At 43.2% G+C, this 13,131-nt stretch overlaps 1 protein-coding gene across 2 annotated transcripts in view; it reads right to left on the bottom strand.

The window, feature by feature from the left end:
• The window catches only part of LOC135224599 (SWI/SNF-related matrix-associated actin-dependent regulator of chromatin subfamily A containing DEAD/H box 1 homolog), a 221,348-nt gene extending 211,945 nt beyond the window's left edge, over positions 1-9,403 (bottom strand). For both annotated transcript variants that reach the window (XM_064263757.1, XM_064263758.1), the window contains exon 1: positions 9,271-9,403. In XM_064263757.1, coding sequence (XP_064119827.1) covers positions 9,271-9,394 — 124 coding nt within the window. In that variant the 5' untranslated portion in view covers positions 9,395-9,403. The remainder of the gene's footprint in view (positions 1-9,270) is intronic.
• Positions 9,404-13,131: the final 3,728 nt, after the last annotated feature.

Here is a 13,131-nt window from a genome sequence, read left to right as displayed (position 1 = left end):
TTGTTTCAAGATGAAGATAAATGACTGAATATTACTAGACTGTAAGAGTTTAGCCTACAATTGGCGTTTTTTCGACCATTTCGGTAGAGTCAAAGTTGACCGAACGTGGTTTTTTTTCTATTTATCGTGATTTATATAAAAATATTTCAAAAATGAGAAAAGCTACAACCTTCAATTATTTATTGTTGTATTCTACATGAAATTGCACACATTTTCATATAGAAAACTTTAGTAACGGCTATTTAAATGGTGCAAACATTACCACAATCGCACGTATGATTTTTTCGGAAGAGTTACCGCGCGGACGTAAAGAAAATGTTATTTTTTTTCATAAATTCACCATAAATCGAAATATTGTGCTAGAGACTTCCAATTTGTTGCAAACTGAAGGTAAATGCTTGAATATTACTATATAAGCGGTTTTAGCTTACAATTGCGTTTTTCGACCATTTCAGTAGAGTCAAAGTTGACCGAAGGTTGAAAATTTGTCACTTATCATTTTTAATATGAAAATATTTCGAAACTGATAAAAGCTACAACCATGGGTTGTTTTTAGTTGTATTGTGCATGAAATTGCGCACATTTTCATATATAAAACTTTATGTAACGGCTAATTTAAAATGGTGCAAGCATTACCACAATCGCATGTATGATTTTTTCGGAAGAGTTGCCGCGAGGAGGTAAGGAAAACTTTTTTTCATAAATTCACCATAAATCAAAATATTGTGCTAGAGACTTCCAATTAGTTGCAAAATTAAGTTAAATGATTGAATATTACTAAAATATTAGAGTTTTAGCTTTACAATTCGTTTTCGACCATTTCGATAGAGTCAAAGTTGACCGAAGGTTGAAATTTTGGCACTTATCGTTATTTATATGAAAATATCTCAAAACTGATAAAATGATATTGTTATGATACAATAAAGTTTCATACATACTTACCTGGCAGATATATACATAGCTAAGACTCCGTCGTCCCCGACAGAAATTCAAATTTCGCGGCACACGCTGCAGGTAGGTCAGGTGATCTACCGTCCTGCCCTGGGTGCAGGATTAGTAACCATTCCTGTTTTCTATCATATTTTTTGTTTTTCTCTTCCCCACCTGTCCTTGCGGGGAGGCTGGGTGTGCCCTAATCGTATATATCTGCCAGGTAAGTATGTATGAAAACTTTATTGTATCATAACAATATCATTTTCATACAATCAACTTACCTGTCAGATCTTATACATAAGCTGATTTGGCACCCTTCGGTGGAGGGTAAGAGACAGCTACTATATGGAATAGACAGGTAAACAACATATGTTGTAGGTATAAATAAAAACCTTGGTTCCTACCTGATAGGTGGTAGACTTCGGGTGGGTGTTTGCCCAGTAGTCTGCATCACCTCAAGAAACTTTAGCGAGATATGTGATCTATGGCCAAGAGTTCTTGTGGGTCTGCCGAAGGGGTCTTATCCACTTACTCGGCAGAGCCTGAAAGGACTTTGTCAATGGGTGCTGATCCACTTATATGACAATACACCTTATGAAGGAGCGCAACACCGATCCCGATCACCATGATCCAACACGAGGGTTCGCGCTCAAATTGGAAAGAGTTATCCCCACACTCCTTTCAAAAACCCCAATAATTCACTAAGTTAAAAAACTTTAACTCAAAGTTAAGGATCAGTGTCGGTCCTTATCCCAGTAAAGTATCCGCAGAAACGTATAAACCAAAAGAGAAGGATCTCTCGTAGGTTAACTTGACATCCTTTGTGTAATGAGAAGTCAACACAGAGTTGCCTCTACCGTACAACACAGCTAATATGTCTTATATGATATTGTTATGTAAAGAACAAGAATTTGCAAAAGCGCGCACTTCCTGCGCTTTTAATTCCCAGCTGTTTGAAGGAATCAAGTCACTAATGAAGTGCTTAGGAGATCTCCATGTTTCAAAGAAGACCAGGGCTTTCTTGAAATGGATCTCACCCGACTGAAGCCTGAAGCCTGGCAGGAACCTCGCGCCTGGCGGTGCTTCGCTCTTGGTTGGCGCCTAGCGCTTGTCTGGTACCTTTCGCTTGATGGCGCCTCGCATCTGGATGACGCTTCGCGTCTTAGCTGGAGATTCGCGCCTAGAGCCTGGCTGCTCGCGCCTGGCTGGCGCTTTGTGCTTGGCGCCCTGCCGGCCTCCGCTGGCCTGGCCTGGAGCTTCGCACCTGGCTTGGCCCTTGGCCCATGGCGGCCGGTCATAGCTCCTTTGGTTGGTTGCCTGGCGCCTCGCGCCTGCCTGGAGCTTCGCACCTGGCTGGCGCCTTGCGCCTGGCTGGCGTCCTAGCTCCTGGTTGGAGTGGCGCCTTCTGCGCCTGCCTGGAGCTTCGCGGCTGGCTGGCACCTCGCGCCTGGCTGGCGTCTCGCGCCAGGTTGGCGCTTTTGTGCCTGCCTGGCGCCTCGCGCCTGGCTGGCGTCTCGCGCCAGGTTGGCGCTTTGTGCCTGCCTGGCGCCTTGCGCCTGCCTGGAGCTTCTCGCCTGGCTGGCGTCTCGCGCCCCCGGGTGGTTGGTGGGCCGCCTTGCTCCCTGCCTGGAGCTTCCGCCGCCTGGCTGGTACCTTAGCTGCCTGCCTGGCGCCTCGGCGCTGGGTGGTAGGCTCCTCCCCCACTTGCCGGAGCTTCGAGCTTGGTAGAGTCTCGATGTCTGGCAATGTCCACATCGGACACTCTTATCTGTCCCTATATGTTCGCATCTAGCACATCCCTGTGTCAGGTTGTAGGCCCGGTCTTTCTCCTCATCAGACAATGACCGTGTTTCTTGGGGCTGTCTGCAGGTTTCCTTCTTCCTTAATGACTGTGTCAAAAGGTCTTGAGTCGCCTTCTCAGTTGATGAACGAGAAATGTCCTTCACTACTGAGAAGGGAACAAAAAGTCAGACAAAGGCGAGTACAGAAGCGGCTGCCTCTGAGCGTGGGAGACCGCTTTTGGTTAAAAAGACACTATATACTGTCCTCTTTTTAAGAAGACCTGCTCCAAACAAAGAGGAGATCTCAACCGAGCCATCCTGAACCGCTTTGTCTATACAAGACAAAATACACAGAAGGACTTCTGGTTCGAGTCCTTCAGAATCATGGGCTTTCTGGACATCACCCCAAGGGACCAATCTAAGAAGTTGAAAACTTCCAATACCTGAAAGAGTCCCTTGAGGAGATGGTCCAGTTCTGAAATGCCCAAAGTTATACGGGCAGAGTTCAAACCTTGTCTACGTGAAGCGTCAACTAAGGTCGAAAAGTCCGCTTCTGACGTAGACGGAAGAGAAATACCCATATTCTCTCCCGTCTGATATCAAATGCCTCTTTTACCAGCTAGTCTCGCTGGAGGCATGCAGAAGACCGTTCTAACTAACTCCTTCTTCAACTTCATCCAAGAGTCTAAAGACTGAAGAGCCCTCTTTCATCGAAATGGCGGCTTCATTCTAAGAAAAAACGAAGATTCTTCGTCTTTGCACTCGAGGGAAAAGAGAGCGCGGAGAAAGAAGGAGAGGCAGGAGTCAAGTCGTCTCCATACTCCTCTAGAAGCAAGGCTGTCAAAACATTATAGTTCGACAGTCCTTCTCTTCCTTGATACTCCTCCTCCGAGTTTACTTCTAACTCGGGGTCTAGATGAGTCTCCGCTGCTAATTCAGTACGTCTTTCCTCTGGAGGAGACAAACTCCTAATAGGAGAGGGGCTAAGGGAATGATGATCCTTCCTTTCCTCTTCCCCGCTTTAATAGTCCTGGAAGGCGCCAACAGCCCAGGCTTCTCTCCATAAATGGAGACGCTTCCCGCTTGGATGACGCCTTCTAGTCAGCCAAGCGTCCTGGGCTGACGCCTCCCGTTTGTGTGGCTGCTGACGTCTGGATGACGCCTCGCGCCGGAAGACGCTTCGCTCTCAAAAGGCGTCCTAACTGGCGCCAAAATTTTGGTTGGAGCCTCGCGTCTAAAAGCAGCTTTAAATGACTATTCATGTCTTGACGACGTCTCACGTCTCTCTGGTCGTTACGTGTCTTCCGTAAGATTCTCCCGATCTCGCTCTCGAAACCGAAGCCTCTGCGATATGTTTGGAAGCTTCACGTCTGCATGACGCCTCTCGCTTCGCAGGGGAGAGGGGAGGACGAGACTTCTTGATTGGAAGCGCAACGTCCTTCCTACGCGGCGCTAACACTCCCACCAAGAGGCCAGTTGCTCTTGTACTGGCAAGATAATCTTCCTTGAAGCTTTTCCCACGTCATCTTCAATCGGGGGAGAAGTAGGAAAAGGAAGCAGTCTATAGGAAGCCTGTTCGTCTTCTCACAAACTCTTTCCAATAAATGTTAAAAACTGTTAACAGTTATTATCGTCGATCGAGAAGGACTCTTTGTTAACGCGAATAGGAGCGAAAAAAAGAGATTCTCGATGCTCTATGCGATATGAGAGTGTCGTGGAACTGGCCCTAAGTGATTAAATGGGTAACGAAATCAGGAACGAATCTTGCCGTTACCGAGCTTGGTGTCCGAGAGTCTACTGGAACTCCTAGGTTAATAACTCGCTAAAACGAGAAAATCTTGGATGTGCTCTTGGCTCACTGCGCCAGGCTGGCGCTTCTAGCGCAAATTTTGCGCCAGGGCTGGCGCTTTCTGGAGCATTGCGCCAGGTTGGTACTTCTGTCGCGTTTGCGCCAGACTGGCGCTTTCTTCTAATTCTTTTTATGTTATGTGCCAGAACACTGTGCCTTTATGGGTACCCGACATCCTTTCACATGTTATTCCGTTCTTAGTAGGAAAAAACTTTATATACGTAGTATAGTCCATTCAGGGAAACAAGTTCTGCCCCAAAGAGAATGTTCCCATCCGACCCATCCATCTTCTTGAGCAGGTACTCTAATAGCTATGCTTTTGTAAGCCTGAGAGCATTAAACAAATAATAATGTTCTGCTGCGGATAGAATCCTTTAATAATGTTACCTACGGTAAACCGCATTGAAAGGTTGTACTATCTCTCTTATTGACAGCTTCTTAGCAAAAGGCATACAATATTTATTTATGTTAGCTTAACTATCCCCTCAATCCGAGGTTAAGACCGCGATTGCTATTGGGGAGAGATACGGAAAGAGATTCCATCCCGCAGGAGAGAGAGATTCGCCCGACCGCTCATGACTGACACCTACATGGTACTGACAGTAACTGGCATAGGCGTATGGCGTTGGTCTCAGGCTCTCAGCGAAAGCAGTCCCCGCTTACTCTTCCAGAGTTGCCAGCTACTCCAATTAATAAAGGAATTTAATTAATAAAATTATACGAACTTCAGGAAGTTCTTATTAAAGCATATTTAAGCGAAACAAGACTTTGATAAATCTAGAAGCTAAGTAGGTGTAGTCTTAACAATCCCTTTAAGCGTAGTCCCTTTCTAGGAAAAGACGGAGAAGGATACTTGTTAATTGATTGCACAGAAAAGAAGTAACTACGGTATGTGTTTATGAATTGACCGTTATCGTATTCTCATACAGCAGAAACTCTACTACCTTCTACTATCTTCGTTCTTTTTGTTAATAGAACGATAGAAAGAGTATATATATATATATATATATATATATATATATATATATATATATATATATATATATATATATGTATATATATATATATATATATATATATACACATATATATATCCTTAAGGAACGAAGTTAATCAAGGAACTCTTTAAATCTTCGTGATTTCTTCATAAATCGCGGAAGAGACAGAATTCCTGTTCATCACTAGGGTTTACTGGAAGGAAGTAGATATTTTCTATCCGCCATCATACCCAAACATCGATGAGATCTTATTAAGAAAAACTCCCAAAGCTCTTGCCTCCTCAAAACGAGGGAAGAGCATGGATGAAGGAGAGAGTCCGCATTGAGAGGAACTGCCTAATAACAAAGGAGTCTTCTGAATAATGAAAAGGGGCTTCTCTTCTCTTAGTATCAGAATCCTTCTGACAAAAGCAACGGCCGCCTGTGCGACATCTTGCACATTTGCCAGGGGAAGTTGTTCAAGTTAAAAATTCAAAGAGGAGTCTCGCGACTGACCTCTCTCTCTAATGAAGATTTTTGAAATCTTCTGACGCCTGGAGTCTGGATCCTTGCGCCTAGCGCCTAGCGTCTGGATAGTTCCGCGCGCCTGGAATGTTCCGCACGCTAGAAAGGAGACTCGCTCCTGGAACGTTCCGCTTGCGTGGAAGGTCCGTTGCGCCCTAATAGATCCAAGCGCCTCTAGTCTTGTTTATACGAGCCTCTTGCCAGAAAACGTTCATGGAAGCATCCTTTTCTTATTGCCATTCTACTATAAGGCTCCTTAGTTAAGCCGTCTGTTTTCTCTTTGAAGGCGCCTTGCGCCAAGAAAAAGTTCTGGAACGCGGCTCGCACTCAGTTGCTGGAACGCGGCTCGCGTTTATCTGTATGAACGAGGCTCGCGCTAGTCTGTTGGAACGCGGCTCGCGCGTAGTCTGTTGGAACGCGGCTCGCTGCTGCTGCTTGGAACGCGGCTCCGCGCTAGTCTGTTGGAACGCGGTCGCTGCTGGCGTGTATGGCGGTTGCCCGGAACGTGGCTCGCGCTAGCTTGCTGGCTGGCTCTCAGCCTCTCGCTCAGTGAGTCAGTGTTCTCTTATTCAGAGAACGAGCCAGATCGTCCGAACTTCTAACATGTACATTCTTCGTCTTTTCGGATGTAAGATGAAGAAGAAACGGAAGAACAGACGCACTTTTTTAAAGGCTGCCTTTGCAATGGCTATCCCTGGCAGTCTGGGGACGTTTTACAGATCCTGCCGAGGGAACGCCCGATCGGTGGGGATTCTCCATACAACCTCCGTAAGGCTTTCGACTTTCCTTCTCCTCTGGGCTTGTGAGTTTGGAAGAGGTCTAGGCCACTGAGAGCGAGACAGAGCCGATCGAAACGCACCCCCCTACTAATTAGGACGCCTTTCCAATGGCGAACTTGGCAGTCTGGGAGTTCTACAGATCCTGCCGAGGGGACGCCTGATCGGTGGGGATTCTCCATAACCTCCGTAAGGCTTTCGACTTTCCTTCTCCATCTCTGGGTATGTGAGCTTGGAAGAGGTCTAGGGCCTGGGAGCGAAACAGAGCCGAACAGAACGCACCCTCCACTGCACTAACAGTACAAACACTTCTTACCTTTCAATAGCTCGTATTTTGAGCTACATTCCTTTGTCTTTAAATTGCAATATCGAATTTGAAGATTCTGTGAAGTAAGAAGGAGATGAGGATACCACACTACTAGTAATGTTAATGCTCTAACTGCTCGTTAGTACGAGAGCTATATAAACTTCTAAAGGAAGCGTAACTATTCTTTCCTTACATCGTTCTGTAATAAGGAAGTTAGCTTTCAATCAATTTCTAACATTTTACTACACGTTTTTATTATGGAATAAAATAATTAAAATTTTCCTTCTTGCAAACTATGTGATTGTCTACCGAAAAAGTTCGGTAGTTACACGTAAACAATTCTTCGAAATTTTCGAAGCCAAAGTTATCAAAACAAATTAATATGCGTATGCCGAACCAAAGATCCAGTACTTCCCGCAAAAGATAGCCCAGAAGATCGATGGCGATGAAATCCAAAAATCAAGTCAGGAGGAACTGCAAACGTTGTTTACATTCCAAGCGACAGAAAAAATATGATAGAAAACAGGAATGGTTCCTAATCCTGCCACCAGGGGCAGGACGGTAGATCACCTGACCTACCTGCAGCGTGTGCCGCGAAATTTGAATTTCTGTCGGGGACGACGGAGTCTTAGCTATGTATATATCTGACAGGTAAGTTGATTGGATGAAAAGCTACAATCATGAGTATTTTTTTTGTTGTATTCTTCATAAAAATGTGCACATTTTCATATATAATACTCCATGTAACGGCTAATTTAAAATGGTACAAAAATTATGTCAAAGTGACGAAATAATTTCCGAGATGTGTCAGATACTTTTTAGTGCGGCAAGAAAGAAATTCGCGCTTGCGCGCCTGCGTAAAGATTGTAAACAAAACAACACCTTGATCCGTGAACTCCCAGCATCCCCCAAGGCGCGTGATTCAAGAGATTTTGGTTGGTAGGCCTAAAAGTATTTTTCCGCGAATTTAAAAAAAAACTTTTGTATGTCGACGTAAAATACGTCCAGTCGGCACCCGAGAAACAAAAAATGTCGACGTAAAATACGTCCAGTCGGCGTTTAAGGGTTAATAAGATTAACCGACAAAAAGCCACCAAAATGAATACTTTACCAAAGGAATACTGGAAAACAGCAAAAAATGATGAAGAGGAGTGGCATAAAAACCACCAATGTTAGTCGGAAGCAAACAGAAACAAATTGATAGCTCACTGCTACTGTACCTGGTGCCCAAAAGTGAGCAGGTCCTGTTCACCTATATACTAGCGATGGTAGCGCCACTGAAATTTGAATTTTGGACTGCTGTGGTAGGAAGCTTTCAGTTATATGATTGCTTGGTAAGTCACTTATGTAAAATGTAAAGTTGTGCATGGTGACTACATGGAAGCACAGCAAATGATGGTGGTAAAGGACTTTGAAATAAGGAGTATAGCAAAAGGTAGCCGTGCACTTGTCCGGCCAAAAACAAAACAGTGGAAGGTGCCAAAAGAGGAAGAAGCAAGACAGGAGTTAAGGAGAGTGTTAGGGAAGTTAGATGCTAGAGGTAATGCAAGAATGAAGGAATCATAGCAGTGAAGTGATAGAGTGGATGAAGAGGTGTTGGGAAAGACATCTGGAAAGAAACCTCCTAATGATAAGGAAGGAAATCTTTGTTGGGGAATTGTGAGGTGAAAGAGCAGGTGAAATAAGTAAGAAGGCAGTTGCATAAGAAAAGGCAAAAGCATTAGATGAAATGCATGAAGAGCTGGAAACACATGAGGGGAGAGAAAAATTCACAGAATTGCAAAGTCAAGGGACAAGAACACCCAAGATTAATGCCATATAAAACTGGCCAAGGATGAAAATGGGGTGGTCTTATGCAACAAAATTGGAAGCAGCCATAACAATTCCCAGACTCATAGAAAAAAAAAAACCATGCATGGAAAAAATGGCATAAAAACCTTTAAGTTACCATGTGATTTACAAGTGATTTACAATTCTTTCCTTGCCAAATTCCAACCAAAATAAACTTAATTTCCATTTATCTAGATGGCTACTTACTCTATAAGGACTAATTGCATACTGCAGAATATTCACAACGTTTAAATAACAGTATTTAATAAAAACTAAACAAAAAATTACTTACGCTGGCCCTTGGTAGCAGACTCCTTATCCATTCGAAAATTCCGAAGCCCCTTTGCTAATGGAGCCTTTGAGCGTGGCTCTGGAGAAATACTACTAGTGCTTGATACGCCATTCACATTTTCCATATCTTGAATATCTGAAAAACAGAGACACTACTGTATTTACGAGGAAATGAAAATCACTACCATGCCTTATTTTGCACCCATGAATTTTAAAAACTACATTGCTAGATGGATTGGACACATATTATTTGAACAAATCACCCTCCAGTACTTATATGATGGGAAAAGGAAAACATTCAGTGGCATAGTAATGTTATGAACTGAAATAAAATGTTAATGAAAAAGCTGATAATACATGCAGTCAAAAATATTACTAGTAAGTTTACAATTACTCTGGAAAATATAACATCTGAATAATACTTACTAATAATAATAGAAACCAACAGACTGGGAAAACTGCTCAGCATGGGATCAATGAAGAGCTACCAGAATCGAAACCCCAGATCATCCAAGGGGGACTGGGAGGTGTCCTCCAGGGCCGACATGTTTTGGCATTAGCGATCAAAACACTGATAGTTCCTTGTTTGTTGCAAGGCAAACAGGTCAATCAATGGTGATACTGAGAGCTCCAATAGCCAGCCCCCGTGAGGAAGTAAAGACTGCTAGTTTACCAAAACATTCTCCACCATGGAACCTATCTGGCAAACAGTTTCAATGGCATGGATAACTATTCATTCATGCAGCTGCTTTGCAAATTGACAGGGCTGGAAAGGAAAACTGCCCTTTCCCCTTTGTTTGTTGATTCTAGTAACTACAGACATGTTACTGCTCAACAACAAAATGTAGTGACTAATCAGTCTTGGAATCTTGCAGGAGTGCACCTCAATCCCCCTCTAATAAGACTATGATCAGATACATTCCAAGAGGCGAAGAGATCAGGGAAAACTACTGCAAGAAGTTCTCTTATCATCCAGCAATCATGCAAGATCATCTCTGATCTCCCTGCTCACAGAGTGAGCCGAGATGGATGATTGATTTAAGCTTATCAGTGCTGCTTCAGTTGTCATAGCAAAAGCCAAAGCCAAGGAAGGTCCCAATGTGTTGTAGCACAAGCTCCCTCAAATAGGTTTGTAAAGAGGTAGAAGATGTCCCAAACCAAGCTGGTTGACAGATAAGATGAGACCCAACTTCCCAGGTTTTCAGAATCCACAGGTTGTCAAGATATGCGACCAAAGAATCTCTGTTCTGAAGTAACTGTCCCTCAGATGACATCAGAGAAACCTAATGACTACATAATGCAAAAAGCAATTACCATTCAAATGAGTGCTGTGGGTTGAGAGCATGGGTGGATTCTCTCACCAACACCCATGGAGTCATTTACCAGCCTAAAGCACAGAGCTTGAACTGGTACACACATAGTCCTGCTGCAGACAAACTGATAATATTTTCTGGATCCTACACCATTTGCTCGTGCCCATTCATGGAACCATGGCACACCATCAGTACAGCCAGCAATGGTTAATACACCAGCGCATAAAAGACCCACATGTTGAAAAGAGTGCCAAACTATGGTCAACCAACTCATATGACCCCCAGAATTTAGTGAACAGGTACACACACAGTTATGTGAATACAACCCCAGAGTCAGTGGTAAGCCACAGGTCAAACAAGGAGCAACATGACTGCAAGCGAATAGATCATCCAGGTACCAAGCGGAGACCTGCGGCTTGCAGGTCTGCGACACAATGAAAAAATTTAATATTTTGTCAATTCCAGAAAAAAAATATATACATATGCAATAAAAAATATACATCACTGATTCTCTATAATTTCAAATTTCATATATTTACTTATCCTTACTTTGTGCAGGAATATGCAAACATTAAATGTACTATGTTGTACGTACTGGGTATCCCAGTATGGTAATGATAACTTTGGATTGGCTAGGGTCCTCACCTGGGACTCCTCATATCTGAGGGTCCTTGGTATGGTCAAGTTTGGGAACCACTGGTCTAGGGAATGTGAATGCTTCAAATGAAAGGGTAGCATTGTCTCAAACAGGAGTGCTCTGGGCAAGACATAGAAGAGCACAGAGCATATCTCTCATCCAAGTGAGAGGACTGGGATTTGGAATCAAGTGTACTCAGTAAGACCCATACCAGCCCTATTTAGGTTGTCGGGGTCAGTCATGGGGCACCTAATGCCACTGCTTCTCAAAGCCCAGGAAGGTCACACATTGAAAGTCTTGTGGGACTTCTGAGAGGTCTTCTTTGACTTATTCATCTGCAATTATGGAGATCACAGGAAAAACAGAAATTGGCTTGTGATTACTGCAGTCTGCAGATACGCCACTCTTTGGAACAAGCACTCTATTACTATGCTTGTGCTCATCTGCAAAGGTACTACACCAGCCTAAAAATCTAGTCTGCTAATCTTGGGAGAAAACAAAGGGAAGAAACTATCAGGATATTTTCCATCCCAGCTATCAAGATTATCAAGAATTTTTAACATTCCTTGTTTGAAATGCAATTTTGTAAGAATAGTTTCGGATAACAAGTATCTCAGGGAATGGGAAATCCTCAACTGATTGCTTAACTTCAATTACTTGGTGAAGCAGTTCAGTCATTACCTCAGGGCCATCTTCTGTTAGTAGTGGTAGAATGGAAGATAAGCCTGACCCAAAGATAGATAATGCCAATTTGGTCCACCACAGATGAGGCTGAGTAATTCCTTCAAGGTTCCTCTTTAAGGAATAATTGTAATTACTCTCACCTATATGGTAAAATTTTATTCATAACACGAGACTAAAATAAATGGCGTACTTTCCACATGTACGATTTTTTTCTGAAAATCTTGAATTTTGTCTTTTTGTCGTGGTAAGCACATCTTAATGTATCATCAAACCAGGGAACTCTACCACCAAAGGCAAAGTAACCACTTTAACAACCAAAGAAACAGAAGCAGCAACTAGACAAGTAGCATGAAGACCCTCTTTCTCAGCCAAAGCTAAGTGGTAGAGAAGGCCACATCTTCTACAAATAACCAACAAGCAATGACTCACAGTTAATAGCATCTGTCAGATGATAGCAGGGCACCTGGATCAAGGCTCCACCAGGAAAGAACTCAGATGCGTACCTGACCTCTTGTCCAAGGAGAGTATATTTCAGATACAACCTCTTCTCTGTGTATCCCCACCTCCCCCCAAACAGAGGAAATGGAGTAACCAAAGACAGTAAGAGAAAAGGAATAGAAGGAGCAAAGTAAAGATTTGGAAAGGTTGGGGGAATCACTGGAGAATAATCCTTCACAAGGAAAACTGGCATACACTTTTTGTCCTTCCTTTGACTAAACTTCTCCTCCTATGACGGAAACCAACAAACACATCTCTTAAGCAAATGCTCCAACCACTCACCTCATCTTTGTAAATACGTACTTGTTTTATCTCCACAATAAAAAAATCAAGGCAAAACAATTCCTCCAGATCAACAAATAGTTCTAATGGATACAGAAAAGCACAATGCCTGTGCTAACCAAACATCTGGAAAAGAAAACTGTGCTCGGTGGGCTGGACAGGCGTTGTATGTAATGGGCGTATTCCTAGCCATTCATCCACGGACAAGCACCAGTTAACCATCCATAAATGAGTTCAAAAACAACTATCTTCAGCTTTCCCTGCAGGATGCTCTTACTTAAAAGGTAATGGTTTCTATTCCATAAGAAACAAACACAAGTCCCAACAAGGAAGTCAAAAGTGGCACAACAAGACATCCTCACTTGGCAGCAAACAAGAAAATGCTAAAACATTGTTATCAAGTTCCAACAACCAATTCCTGCCTGTGCTGAGAACTACTCTGTAGGAA

The sequence above is a fragment of the Macrobrachium nipponense genome, chromosome 12, assembly GCF_015104395.2.
Source record: "Macrobrachium nipponense isolate FS-2020 chromosome 12, ASM1510439v2, whole genome shotgun sequence".
NCBI lineage: Eukaryota > Metazoa > Arthropoda > Malacostraca > Decapoda > Palaemonidae > Macrobrachium > Macrobrachium nipponense.
Note: the sequence above shows the minus strand (reverse complement) of the source record. Positions and strands in the feature narration are given on the sequence as shown.